The sequence below is a fragment of the Alligator mississippiensis genome, chromosome 1 (assembly GCF_030867095.1).
Source record: "Alligator mississippiensis isolate rAllMis1 chromosome 1, rAllMis1, whole genome shotgun sequence".
Lineage (NCBI taxonomy): Eukaryota > Metazoa > Chordata > Crocodylia > Alligatoridae > Alligator > Alligator mississippiensis.
In genome coordinates, this window is record NC_081824.1 from 457,295,947 (window position 1) to 457,311,303 (window position 15,357).

General features: G+C 43.2%; 1 protein-coding gene across 1 annotated transcript in view; it reads left to right on the forward strand.

The window, feature by feature from the left end:
* GRM5 (glutamate metabotropic receptor 5) overlaps nt 1-15,357 on the forward strand; it is a 419,932-nt gene that overhangs the window by 356,670 nt on the left and 47,905 nt on the right. Inside the window, exons 5-7 of the mRNA XM_019496384.2 lie at nt 2,979-3,225; nt 6,679-6,847; nt 11,304-11,430. Coding sequence (XP_019351929.1) covers nt 2,979-3,225; nt 6,679-6,847; nt 11,304-11,430 — 543 coding nt within the window. The remainder of the gene's footprint in view (nt 1-2,978; nt 3,226-6,678; nt 6,848-11,303; nt 11,431-15,357) is intronic.

The following is a 15,357-nucleotide window of genomic DNA, read 5'->3' on the forward strand; positions in this document are numbered from 1 at the left end:
GCTTGTGGCCATTGTTTCTTGTAACCCCCAGGGGCGCCTTGGTGAATAAATACTCACCAATTCCCTTCTGTGCCCCCATGATGAACTTAAAGGCAGCCACAAGGTCGCCTCTCAACCTTCTCTTGTGGAGGCTGAAAAGGTCCAGTTTCTCTAGTCTCTCCTCGTAGGGCTTGGTGTGCAGGCCCTTGACCATACGAGTTGCCCTTCTCTGGACCCTCTCCAGGTTATCCGCATCCTTCTTGAAGTGTGGCGCTCAGAATTGCACGCAGTACTCCAACTGTGGTCTGACCAGCGCCCTATAGAGGGAAAGTATCACCTCCTTGGACCTATTCGTCATGCATCTGCTGATGCACGATAAAGTGCCGTTGGCTTTTCTGATGGCTTTGTCACACTGCCGGCTCATGTTCATCTTGGAGTCCACTAGGACTCCAAGATCCCTTTCCACCTCTGTGCCACTCAGAAGGTCATTCCCTAGGCTGTAGGTGTGCTGGACATTTTTCCTCCCGAGGTACAGCACTTTGCATTTCTCCTTGTTGAACTGCATCCTGTTGTTTTCTGCCCACTTGTCCAACCTATCCAGGTCTGCCTGCAGCTTTTCCCTGCCCTCTGGCGTGTCCACTTCTCCCCATAGCTTTGTGTCATCTGCAAACTTGGACAGAGTACATTTGACTCCCTCGTCCAAGTCACTGATGAAGACATTAAAGAGTATCGGTCCAAGGACCGAGCCCTGCGGGACCCCACTGCCCACACCCTTCCAGGTCGAGACCGACCCATCCACCACGACTCTTTGGGTGCAACCCTCTAGCCAATTCACCACCCACCGGACTGTGTAGTCATCCACATCACAGCCTCTTAACTTGTTCACCAGTATGGGGTGGGATACCGTATCAAAGGCCTTCCTGAAGTCTAAGTATACGACATCCACCCCTCCTCCTGTGTCCAGGCGTTTCATAACCTGGTCATAGAAAGAGACTAGATTGGTCAGGCATGATCTGCCCGCCACAAACCCGTGCTGGTTTCCCCTCAGCATAATTTGCCCTGCCGGGCTCTCACAAATGTGAGCCTTGACAATTTTTTCAAAGACTTTACCAAGGATGGAGGTGAGACTGACTGGTCTATAGTTGCCCGGGTCCTCCTTCCTCCCCTTTTTGAAAATGGGGACCACGTTAGCCCATCTACTTCAGCTTCATACCACAAGATCTACAGATGAAGTTCTATAGGCTCCTAAGGTAGCTTTAGGATTCCGTTGTGGCAATGGCAAAAAGGAGAACCTAGGCCATTACTTACATCACATTTTAGAATTCTATTGAGTTTAAGATCTCAAGACACTGTTATAGCACCTAGTTAGGCATTCTATATATTATGGTCATTACATGTTATCCAGATGCCTTATATTATGACTAATGACTTTAGTTAGACTGAAGTCCTCATGAAACTAAATTATCTATAACAGGCAGTGGGTAGAAGAGTCCAAGGTATTGCTAATGCCCACATTTCCTTTATTAACAGTGTTCCCTGCAACTATTTTTGGCTAGGAAATGCTGTAAATATGATTTATGGTTATTGACAAGATTATCAGTGTTCTTTAAGCTACTCCTTTCAAATTCCTTTCATCCCTCTAATTTCCATAACCAAGGATAAGGAGATTCAGTTTTGACTCACTTATTAAACTTCTGCTGAAAGATTCAGAGTACTCAGTCCACTCACTAGTTTTAACAGGAATTGTGGAGGCATCATTAACAATTTGTAAATTCCACTAAAAAATTAGCAGCTGGGGAAGGGCCGTGAGGCAAGGGAGCTCCTTTCCACCATGCCCCCCACCTCCAGCTCCAGCCAAGCAAACCTGAGCCTTCAGCTGCCTGAGCTGCCTGCTGCTTTCTCCCCCTTCACCTCCCCTCACTCCCCCCACTGACAACCCTCCAGGTGCTGGAGCATCATCACCAGTGTGAACATCAGCCCAGCCCTGCAAAGGCACTAAAAAGTAATCCTCAAGGGAACACAAGTTCTCTAAGGCACTTTGTTCTATAATGCCTTCAGCTAATAGCTGATTTGATGAGGGTCATTTTTTTGTGCACAATTTTTTGTGTGACTGGTCATTTTAAAAGCACTCTGTGGCCATGCACATGTGTTATGTCACAGCTGTAGAGTACTTTCAGGGGCCCAATCACAAAAAAAATGTGACTTGTGTAAGCGCCCATAATGTACTATTATTAGTGCATTAAGATTTGTTTTTAGCATGTATATATATTGATATTATTCCACGGTAGTGCCATAAAGTAGGAAATACACAAAATAGTATACAGGGTCCTTTCTACACAAATACCCCAAATACTACATAAATGCCTTTTTGACTCAGGCAAAGACAAAGGGTAAAAACAGATGTCAGCTTAATCTGGGGCTCACTGTCTTGAGCTTTGACACATACCAAAACAGATGGAGGACAGTCATTGACACACAGAGCTTAGATGGCAATTAAGTCAAAGTAGTTGCTATTGTCCCAGAACAAAGTGTTAATTTGTATACCTCACAGTCACTTAACATGGGACAGTAGAGTTGCCAACTGTAGGATGGCAGGTTAAAAAGCTTTGTCCCAGGAGAAATCCAACCTATGCTTTTAGCCTAAGAGATCAGTCAACTATCTTTTGAGATTGGGGGAACCACCTCCTCCACTAAACTTCTCAGACTTGAAAGTATTATGTTTCAGAAAAATACAGGGAAAAGAGAAATAACTGAAAATCAGGAGGCATGAGGCCTAGAGAACAGGAACAGAAACAGGATAATAAGAAGTTTGACAGAAGATGTATGTTTCCATTCCTTTTATTTTATGCTGTATGTCCTTACAGAATCATTACTATTTGCTGTTTAATGTTAAGAAGTGATTTGTTAATGTTAGCAATGGATACACAGCCAAAATGTTTACAGAATTCATCATGTTTCTCTCTTTGCTAATACCTAATCATTGTGCTATTTCTTAACAGGTGAGATGACTCTTAAAACGCAACACGTTCAGGATTCTAAAATGGGATTTGTAATCAATGCAATATATTCCATGGCCTATGGTCTCCACAACATGCAGACAGCATTATGTCCAGGCTATGTGGGCCTCTGTGATGCTATGAAGCCAATAGATGGTCAAAAACTTCTAGACTCTCTCATGAAGACGAATTTCACCGGAGTTTCTGGGGACATGATCTTGTTTGATGAGAATGGAGACTCACCAGGAAGGTACTGTTAATAACTCCTCATTGTTTGCTGAATGGATCCCAGTCTCATTCCCTAAATTTGCTCCAATTTAACCAAGGCAGACACCTCCTTCTAAATGCTCCTATAAAGCATTTCGTTACTATTGTGATTAGAGTCCCATAGATTACGGAAGAAAGAGACATTATCTGTCTCCTGCACTTAGGTTACAAAACTGGTTTTCTACTGGTGTCAACTCAAAGGAGCTCACTAGTAATTCTGCTTAGTGGAAAGGACACTTCAAAATTTGTTTTGTTCCTGTTCAGAATAGAAATGTAAATTTTTGAGATTCTCCAGAAAAGGAGGTAAACCCAAGTTCAAAGGCAGTCTGCTTTGAGTCAGACCCAGGAGTCCCTATAGTCTGCAACATTAAGGCAGTCCCCATGGTCTTCTTCTTAATGCTGGGAGGAAACCAGGTAGTTTTCTGATGAAAACCTACTGTATTTTACAGTGTCTAGGTTGACACATTGTATAAATCAACTCCATGTTCCTGTAAAAAAAAATTAAGATTTTTGTATGTCGGTTGTACATGTCGACCCCACCTTGGTGTGCAAGGCACTGGAAGCCTGGGTGGGCTTGTGGGAGAGGCAACTTGCTGGCAGGCTCCCGGGAAGCTGGATTGGGGCCCTGAGAGCTTGGGCAGCACTCAGCCCACTGGCAGTCTGCCTGGCTGGCCCTGGGAGGTATTGATACCACAGAGGGAAGGATCAGGACCCCACAGCTCAGGGAAAGACTGGCCCAGCAGAAGCTTACTCCCAGCTGTGGGGCAGGTGGTGAGGCCCCACCAAAAGCAGGATTTCTGCATTTGGCAGGTGCCTGCAGCCAGCAGGACACCTAGCACCACCCAGGAAGCCTCCCACCTTGCCCCTGCCCAACACCCTGCACTGCCCCTGTGGCAAGCCATCCCCTTTCTGGGCAGCACCAGGCATCCTGCCAGCTGCAGGCACCTACTAATGGCAGAACCGACAAGGAGCCTGATCCTGCTTTTGACAGAGCCTCCCTGCCTGACCTATGGCTAGGGGGTGAGCTGCTGCTGGGCTGGGCAGCCCCTGAGCTGCAGGGGGACCCAGTTCTTCCCTCTGCAGTAGCAGCACCCTCTGGGGCTGGCCAGGCAGCCCATCTGCTGCCCAAGCTCCCAGGTAGGTCCCAGGGGTCCAGGAAGCACCATTCACAGGGGACAGTGTATAAGTCAAGGTTGAATTTTAAGAGGCAAAAATTGGACTTCAGAAATCAACTTATACACCACAAAGTATGGTACTTGCAGGATTCCCTCAAAGCATCATCAAAATTGATGCATCTTTGTGAAACATTTTAGATTTTGACAAACTGGAAGATTTGGTGAAAAGAATGTTTGGGATTTTTGTGATTAAAAAAGACAGTCCAGATTCTCACTGTGGTATGTATATTGGGTTGTAATGGTACATGGATTTAGAAAACCACAAAGCTGGCCCCATCGTGCAAAAAAATGTTAATTGTGTAAGCACCCATGATGTACTATTACTAGTGCATTAAGATTTCTTTTTAGCATGAAAGCATAGTGATATTATTCCACTTAACTCACATTATTTCTTGGGAATAATGTCTAAAGTGTTTCAAGTGAATACATTCCTAAACCTGTTCTACTTCAGAACAACCAATCTTTCTTAGTTAGTTGGCTAGTGAGACTTAAATCTTCATGACTGATCTAAATTTGCCTTGTTGCTATGTTCCAGTCACATGGCAGATAAATAACAATCATCTTCTCTACCCCAGGGAACTCACAATACTAAATAGCAAAAGCTACCTGTTGAGCACTCTTCCCCAGTCCAGCAAAGTCCTTCAATGTGCATTTAATTTTGAGCACATAGATAACTTTATGGAAGACTTGCACATATTTATCTAGTATGGAATAGAAGGACTTGAAGAAAGTAAATTGATATGGAAGGACTTATCACTCTTTCACAGGAGGAAAACCATCAGTGTTATGAAAACTCTGAAGAAGGAATTAAAAAGATGGTTAAAGAGGGTGTTGATGTTCAAGCTAGATCCCAGCTACAATCACAGTGACCAGTAGTGCTAGGCCTTATGTTCTGCAACTGTCTGTGCAACTGAGTGTAAACTGAGGAATAGTGAAAACCTACCATGCCATCTGGTCTCTGAAGCAACTAAGAGCCTCCATTGCACTATCTCCAGATAGTTTCAAGGGAGCAGTAGCTACTGACCACCTAAAACAACAGAGGACCTATTAAGACTGGGTGTTACTAGTCTACTAGTTCTATTCTCACAGTATGTCCTTAGACCAGCACAGCTACAACCTACACCCCTTCTCACAGTAGGACTTTTGAGAAATAAAAAATGTAGGGGGATGTTGATAAGTATCATTTTTCAGAAGTTCCCTTCTATTAATCTTAATGCAATGACTTTATAGTTGTTTTGTTTTGTTTTTTGGTAATGATTTACAGGCTACCTGTCTTTGGTGCCAGAAGTATGGTAAATGTTGGCACTACAGCTTGTTCCTTTGCCCACAGATCTCTAAACTGTCAATCCTTGCAAAGCAGCATTATGAGAAGCATCACCATAATCTAAGAAGGCTAGCTATGGGTCCCACCGGTACTTTTATGACAAAGGTCTTCTACTGCCAGTCATCCTGGACCCATCTCTATTGCCCTCAGACAGCAATCTGAGAGGAGAATTTAACTGGGATGAATAGGGTTGGGGAGTAGATTCGATTAGCTACATTAATATGCACATCAATCTTTGAAAAGCCTCATTGTTTTGAATTCTTTCCAGTTCTGTCCTTGCCTCTACCTTTCTGGTTGAACTCTTTCCTAAAATTAATTCAGATCCAGAAACTGCCTCCCCTTTCTCCACCTCTTTCTTCTCATGCATCTTATATGAAACAGGATGATTGAGAGCCTAGTCATCATCTCATCAGGCCCAAGTGTGTGCCCTAACCATCAATTTGAGACTATTCCACTTGCCTTCCAACCACCATCACAGACTGTTAGCCTGGTGGTTAGGGTGCTTTCCTGAGAGGTGGAAAATGGGACACATCTACTTTAAAGAAAGAAGTCTGGGCAGTGAATCATCTCCTTTCAGCCTTCAGTAAGCTGCAGAGAGGTGTGGGGTTTTTGCTGCTTTTCTCAGTGTTTCACTGCTGAGAGTCAATACCATTCACCTTGCCCACACAATCACAGCACCACACAGTTGTAGCTGCTATGCTTCTGGTTCAGGAGGTAGGCCACAAAGAGCAGAAGAGCATGTTTGAAGGTACTGCCTGGCACAGTAAGCGTGCAGTGTACACGTACCTGATGGAAAACAGAATTGAGGAGATCAGAAATATTTTTTTATTCTTTCATTGTGTTATTTATTCTGGCATTTTAAGTTGATTGAGTTAACTTGAAATGTTTAATGATTTTAGCCCACACTCATCTGTATCTTCCCTTTTTGTTTCAAAAGGTATGAGATCATGAATTTTAAGAAGATGGGGAAGGATTACTTTGACTATATCAATGTTGGAAGCTGGGACAATGGGGAACTGAAAATGGACGATGACGAAATATGGTCTGAGAAAAATATTATCATCAGATCGGTCTGCAGTGAACCTTGTGAAAAAGGCCAGATAAAGGTAAAGTATTCTGTATTTGTTTGTGTATAATTTGTATAGTCTTGAAATGTTGCCCAGAAGGTTAACGTCAAAACATAAGTTATATTCCTGAAGTCCTTTGGCACCTAAAAAAAAGCCTACAGAGTTATATGTGTGCTTACTACCTTTATTGTAATGGTCACATTACTCTTTATTGCCTTCCACTACTGCCAGTATCCCTCTGTTGACTCCTTTTGTTCAATTTAGTTTGTAAAATCTTTGGGACACAGTGGGTGTATCTACACGAGGGACTAACAGTGCAGTAGCCTAATAATACCGTGCAGTAGCACATCACAGCACAGACAGTGCCGATATGCTACTGTGCAGTCGTATTAGGCGGCTGTGCAGTAGCATCACTTAAAAGGTGTTCACCAGTGCTACTGAACAATAACTCTGGTCACTGCTCATGTATTTAGTATCGGAATATACAAGTACTAAACTAAATGCACAGTAACCACTGCACATTAATGAACATGTAGACATACCTAGTCTGTCTCTCTAGAGCAGTGCTTTTTAACCTGTGGTTCGTGGACTCCTGGGGTCTGCATGCTATGTCTAAGGGGTCCACAAAAGATGACTATGTTCAATCAAAAATATGTGAATACCCATACTTACAATTCAAAGTGGTCCTCTCAACTCTATTTGAATTTGGGGGGGGATATGCAAATGAAAAAAGACTGAAAACCACTGCTCTAGAAAAAGGAAGGGTTTATACAGCACCTAGAACAAGGTGATCCTAATCCCTGACTGTAATATGCTAAAATGCGTATTTAGGAGCCCAAATAAAGGCACCCCAGCCTAACTTTTTAAGAGCCCGTAGTTTCTTGTTCGGATGTTACAGTTGTTCAATTCTTACCATGCTCCTTAATAATCACATTGTGCTTTGCTTTGAGAACATCCCCTTCCTATTTCCATTAGCAGCCTGCAAACTCTTATAATCTGTGAGTTAGGAGATTGAGACTCGGTGTGAATGAAAAGATTCAACCATGAATTCTGACACGTCCTCATGAACAGCATTGGGATTTAGACATGACTCTACTCACAGTTAAAGTGATAAGCATCAGGAGTTAATCAGGACTTATTCGCTGAAGTGCAAAGAGATAACAGCAGCATGTGATCTGAATCAGGCCTGCAGTCTTCAGGGATAAGCATTTATGTTGATTAAGCTTAATGATCTGATTTCAGAATAAGTAACACAAGTAGTGAAAGTCCTGTTACTAGAGTGGAACCCAGGCCACAGATTTTGAATCTGAATTGTGCCCAATTTTCAGGAGCATTTGGATTAAGGGACACTGTTTTGTATGGATTAAGGGACATTACAAAGTTTTATTCCAGCTCTGCTCTTGCCCTGGAACCCTAGTTCAGAAGCATATGAGTAAAGCCAAATGCAGGGCAGATCCTTTTAGTGATTTTCCCTCTTTTGTTCTGTATTTAATTGTAAATCCCACATGTTCTTGCACGGGCAGTAGCCCCTGCATGAAGATGGGACGGAGATCCTAACTCCAATGAAGTTTTGTCACTGAATTCAATTAAACCAGGATGTCACCCAGGGCGCGCTGTACACATGTGCTTTACTGTGGAGTTGACTATTTAACTCCTCAGTAAAGCATCACCATCTACACATGTGCTGGTGTTAGGGTAAAGCAAATTAATTAAGTCCGCTGTAAGATAGTATGGTGGGGACAATACTTAACTCCAGGGATAGTTGCTTAACTCTGCTGAAATGCATGTGTAGATGGTGACACGGACTGGCTGGGGCATGAGGGTGCCAAAGTACACGGGTTGCCTACAACCTAGTCCTGCACTGTAGCACCCTAAGCCCCAGCCAGCCCCTCCACCACCATTCCCTGCCAGCCCAGGGCTCCTCTGCACCAGCTCAAAGTGCTGTGGTCCTGGGCATACGTGTAGATGCTGGACCATGAAGCAACTGACACTGGTGCAAACTCCACTAGAGTTTATCACATCATCTAAATAGTACATGTAGATGCACCCAGGGAATTTGACAGCTCACAGGGTATCAGTGTCCCATTTTTCAGCATATTTCAACATTTCCCTTGCTGAAGGGCCTCATACAAATCAAATGTAGCCTTATTCTGTATGTCTGAATTATTCTGGAGGCAAAAAGATATTAAATAGAAGCTTGAAGAATCACAAGAGCAGCCAAGAGAGTGGACTAAGGTGATAAAAACTGCAGGTGAAAATGAGGGTGTATTTTAGTTAAGTGGGGCAGGATCAATTAGGTGGTTTCCTGGGCAAACCACTGCAGCTAACAACTGTTGGGTGTTAAAGAAAAAGGGAAAGAACAGAGAGGCAGCTGAATAGAGTGTTGCATAAGCACAGCTGGTAATGGGACCTCCAGAGGCCATCCTGGCTGGGGCCGGGTTGAAAAATGGTCAAGGGAGCAGTTTTCTTTCAGTTTCATCCAAATTAAAACTTTTTTGTCGAAACACGGTTGTTTGGGTGATTTTTTTTTTAATGTCCAAATGTTTTGACCTTGATGTTTTCACACAAAGTTAATTAGGCAAAAACATTGGCATCTCTATTTTATGGTCTCATTTTGTTTAGATTTTTGATATAATGTACACTGTAATAGTTCTGCATTGCAATGTTTCAGAATATCTATTCCATTAAAAAGTCATAATTTCAGCTTTGTATTTCAACTCAAAATGAAACCAAATTAAAAATTTCAGATAGACCCATGTGATAGATATGCCATTTCCACTCACAAACCTCAGAACCAAAGAAAAATATCTGTGAATTCTCCTATCTGTCTTCCTATATATTTGACTCTTCAGGAGATTTTTTTTTTCCTTCGAGAACGTAATGGAAAAAAAATGCCTATCTTTGAACAAATCGATTAAAGATTTATTTTCCAGATTTTTTCACTGCAGCATTATACAACAGCAGTATAATATGCTGGCTGATTATGTTCCTTTGCATTTTATTAAAATTCCAATCCATGACATTTTGCTATGAAAAAAAATTCTAAATTCATCGCTACAGAACCTATACAATCAGCCTACTTTCTCTGCTATAATTGGTCACATTTGTTTTTAGAAGGATTTCAAACGTAATGAGCAGAGACTGAGAATATTTTACTTCAAAAAGGAAAAGGCCTTCTAATTACCCTTGGCATGGAACACAGATGTATTCAGTGTCCAGGATAGATCGGGATTTTGAAAAGTTCATACCTGATTATCAGGCTGCAGAAGTATGTAGTGTGGTGAAGCAGTAGTTCTGAAAACCAGTCCTGATGTTGCAATGGAAACACTTTCTCACTGTTAAATGTTAATTAAAATGTATCTGATCTGAATCATTTTGGAAGAGGCATCAAATTTGATGTTCATAAACTGTAATTTGTCTCAAACTGCTGAATACTGTACTAGTGTGGCCCAGCGTACCAAATCTTTAGGAAAGCAAAGCTGTGTCCTCATTTTTCCCTATCAGATATGGACCAGAGTTGGATGAATGATCTGTCATGAGTAATATCATCCCCCTTCTGCTTGAAAATTATTGAAGAGATTTTGATCTTTAGAAATTTGTTTGTAAGCTAAGTCATTTATCTTAATGTACATCAGCCTACAAGTTGGCTGCAAAGCATCCAGAATGCTCATTTCTCTGAATGTCTCCTAGCCATGGTGCAAGTTTTTGTTGCAACTGTTATTATTTAGATTTATATCCCCCTCTATCCACAAAGGCTCAGAGCAGCTAATCATAATAGACAGACAACCCCAAGACAAGAAACAACAACAAACCCCCCAGTTGACACCTTAAAATTTTAAGATTTCACCCCCACCCCACTTCCACTTCCCTGCCTATTACCTAGAGAGCAAATCCTCACAGTCTGTTATTGTTCACACAAGTCAAAACAGAAGAATTTACAATGGCAAGATTAAAAGGGATTCTGGCACCATCATCAAACACCAATTCAGTCCAGTCACAAATAAAGGATAAGGACACTAAGGGAGACTAAGGATAAAAAAGAAATCCCAGGATGTCTCCTTTATGCACCTAGACACAAACTAGATTACTATTACTCTGAACTCGATTCCCTCTGGGATCACCAACAAGATTTCCGAAATTGCACTCCCACCAGGACTTTCCTTGGCCTTGAGGCTCTGTCCTCAAATTAGGGAGAGGTGGTACTTGACTATTAATATGCTCCAAGGCCGTCTGTCAGTTTGTCAGCATGGCTCTCAGGGAACTGGTCACCATACCCCAAATTGGCAAGATTTTCCCACCAGAACTGGGAGGCTGCCTATGTCTGAAGTAGGTCAATGGACCTATAAAGTTCAGAAATCCACTGTATACAAAGAGGACACTGTAACTAGGGCTCACAAACAGGATTTTCGATATCAGAGGAAACTTTGGCAGCATTAAGGAAAATTGTTTCGTTTTTAAACCTTCATGTAACTGAGCTGTTAACTATTTGTCTCAGGTGATCCGTAAAGGAGAAGTAAGTTGCTGTTGGACTTGTACCCCTTGTAAAGAGAACGAGTATGTCTCTGATGAATACACCTGCAATGCATGCCAACTAGGCTCCTGGCCCAATGATGAACTTACAGGTGAGTGAGTTATGATTATATATAAAATGCAGTTACAAGATGCATCTATATGTGCACTTTACTGCAGAGTTGACTAATTAGCTCCACAGTAGGGTGTCATCACCTACATGTGTACCCGTATCAGGGTGCAGTAAATGAATTAACTCTGCTGTAGGATAGTACTGTCCTTCAGTGGCATCATTTAGTGTGCTGAAATGTACATATAGACGGTAACCAGAGCTGGCTGGGACACAAGGGTGCTGCACCGTAGCACCCTTGTGCCCCAGCCAGCCCCTCCGTAGCATGATGAGTCAGGGTGGAGCAGCCCTGGGCTGGCAGGCTGACACCCTGGACAGCCTGGGGCTACTTCAGCCCAGCTCTATGTGCTACTGTCCAGGGTGTATGTGTAAATGCTGCACCTGGGAGAAATAAACTCTGGCATGAACAGTCAAGGTAAATACTCAACATATGACTTAGAAAAAATGCTATACAAAACTAAATACTAGCACTTTTCAGATTAGGTTTGAGTCCAAATTTGAAGTGAGGCTGCCATTTGTGCTCATGGTTCAAGCTGGTTTCTAAAGGCCTGGCATAGACCAAAGGAAGACTTTTCTCCCAAGGCACTGGATCTAGAAAGCAGCCTAGCTCTGGGTTTAGATCAAACTTTGATTTCAAACTAGGCAGCTTCAAATGTAGTCCTTCCCAAAATAGGCAGGAGTTAAGTCATTAGAAAACAACTTTAATGGGGTTATATCATAGGTGATTTGTTTTTCTCCAAAACAGGTGCAAATTAATTGAAACAGCAGCATTTTCTATCTGAATTCTAGCCAGGTGTAGAGATTGCTCTTGCCAAAAGCAGCAATGATCCAAAGAGAGTTTAGCACCAGATAGTCTGTGCTAAAACGCAGGGACCATGCTCTCTTTGCCCTGGAACACATACCTGAGGTTCCATGCAGGGCAATATCAATTCAGCAGATTTTTAAGTCTTCAGTATCTGGCCACACTGTTTATATTCACAGTTTTTTCCCAGCTGCCTAACAGTAATAGTATTATTCACATGCTTGACTTTAACAAGGTTTTTCCTTGACTTTAGCAAGGCTTTTGATAATGCCACAGCATTCTTTCAAGCAAGATGAGGAAGTATGGGTTGGATGAATGGACTGTAAGGTGGATAGAAAGCTGGCTGTATTGTCAGGCTCAATGGATCAATGTCTAGTTGGCAGGTGGTATCAAGAGAAGCACCCCTGAGCTTGGTCCTGGGCCCGGTTTTGTCCAATATCTTCATTAACAATCTGTAAGATGGGATGGATTGTGCCTTCAGCAAGTCCACGGATGACACCAAGCTGGGTCGTGTAGTAGATACACTGGAGGGTAAGGCTAGGATTCAGAGTGACCTAGACAGATTGAGCCAAAAGAAATCTCATGAGGTTCAGTAAGGGCAAGTTCAAAGTCCTGCACTTAAGGTGGAAGAATCCCATGCACTGCTACAGCCTGGGGATTCACTGGTTTAGAATCAGCTTTGCAGAAACATATGGTGGTCAGTAAGCTGGATATAAATCAACAGTGTGCCCTTGTTGCCAGGAAGGCTAATGGCATACTGGGCTGCATTGGTAGGAGTATTGCCAGCAGATTGAGGGAAGTAATTATTTTCCTCTATTCTGCACTGTTGAATATCTGGAATATTGTGTCCAGGTTTGAGCCCCTACTATAGCAAGAATTCAGAGAGATTCTAGTGGAGGACAGTGAAAATGGTGAGGTGGCTGGGGCATGTGACTTATGAAGAAAGGCTGAGGGACCTGTGCTTATTTAATCTGCAGAAGACAGGATGGGGAATTTGATAGCACCCTTTAACTATTTGAAGTGTGGTCCCAAAGAGGATGGAGCTGGACTGTTCTCAGTGGTGACAGGTGACAGAAGAAGGCACAATGGTCTCAAATTGCAGCAAGGGAGGTTTAGGCTGGATATTTGGAAAAACTTTCCCACTAGGAGGGTGGTGAAGCACTGGAACAAGTTACCTAGAGAGGCAGTAGAATCTCCAACCTTGGGGGGTTTTAAGGTCTGGCGTGACAAAACCCTGGCTGGAATTATCTAGTTGGGGCTGCTGCTGCTTTGAGCAGGGGGTTGAACTAGATGACCTCCCAAGGTCCCTTCCAACCCTAATTTTCTATGTTTATATCCATATTTATAGTACAGTAACACCTAAAAATACCAGCCAGGGATCAGGGACTCGTGTTAGGCCTTATACAAACAAATAGGAAAACAGTAGTTCCTACCCCAATGAACTTACAGTTTTGGCCCATGACAAAATATAACAGGAGGGTGAATCAAATCAATGAAGTATGGAAGAAAGAGGAAAAGGTAATGATATTGCATGTTTGTGTTTTTCTATATGCAGAAAAGCCAGGAAGAATTTGTTTTTTAGTGTGCAGAGGTATACAGATAATGCTAGACTAAATATTTCTCTTGCTTTTAAGGAGAGCCGGATGGCTTTAATACATTCATGACCAAGGTATCTGGTTATATTATACACAGGTTAAAACGCAATATTAATCTATAGAAATAGTTGGGAAATTTTTTTACATGTGGCTTTTTTTTCTGTTGGAAAATAGTGGAACCCCAAACTTGTTACAAGAATGTATCAGTTTTGAGTAAATTATGAGTAGAGAAAGATTCTCAGAAAGGAGGATTTGGGGGGAGAGCCTTGTTGCCTCTCTCCTAGTTTTCACACTCATCAGGAAGGTGTGTATCCTATATTCGAGTCCTTGCTCTGGCTTTTCCCATATCCTAGGTGAGTGCCAAAGCCCCAAGGTTATAACTCAAACCCTCCTGTTGGAGTGTTCCACTCTGCATGGCTAGTTAGGCCAGAGACTGGCTCTGTAGTCTGGTGTTTAGGATACCTCATTAGAGAAGTGACAGATGCAGGTTCAAGTCCCTGTTTCAATACCTCAAAACACTTTGCAGGATAAAAACAAACAAAAAATGATTTCCCACTCATCTGTATTAATTTTAAAGGGCAAAAGTAAATAGTTTTTATACCTAGTCATAATAGCTGCATACGCATCATGATGTGTTCTTCAGCGGATGCTTGCTGGGACCATGTCTGGTCCTGGTGGCTGCATACAGAAGTTCAGGCAGCCTGTTGGGGAAGCCCGCCAACTATGGTGCTTTAACAAAATGCCATGAGTCAAGATGCTGACATGGGGAGTGGAAGAGAGCCCCCTCCCCACCCACCCCCACCACCATGCAGACCCGCGCAGCTCCTCCCAGGACCCTAGCAAGTGTAGCTGGGGGCACATACAGCAGGGCAGGATCCCTTCCCCCTCCCCACCCCCCATTCTTGGTTGCACAGGGAGGAGACAGAGGTTTTCTGTCTCTGCTCTGTGACAGCCCCAGGGGAGGGGTTGGGCCAGTGATCAGCCATGCAGCCACCAGCGCAGCTCTGCAGAACTGCATGGGTTGAGGGTGAAATCACCCAAAATTAACCCCTGCAGGGAATCCGTACACAAGGGGTGCCTGCAGACCTGTGGGGATGCTGCTAACACGTGCTGTAATTGCAGCGCATTGAAGCAGATTTGATTAATCGAGTCTGCTGGAACATGCTAATCACTGCACTCCATATTGTGGGTTGCTAATACATTTAGTGCCACTTCAAAATGGTGGTGGGGGCGATTTAACTAAAGCTCGTTGAATGAGCTTTAGTTAAAGTGCCCCTGCTGCCATTTTGAAGTGCGGGGAACTGAACACACAAGACGCTGCGGGCACTTTAATCAGAGTGGCCCTCAGAGCCAGTCAGCGACCCTGTGGGGGGGAGTTGTCCCCTGGCGGTCGATCACCCTGGGGGGGTGGGGGGGGGGAGCTGCAGCCTATCTCACTCACCCAAAAACGATCATGCTGCTTCCAGAAGTCCCATGGCCACTTCTGGAAGAGGCGCGGCCGCTTTTGCTGGTG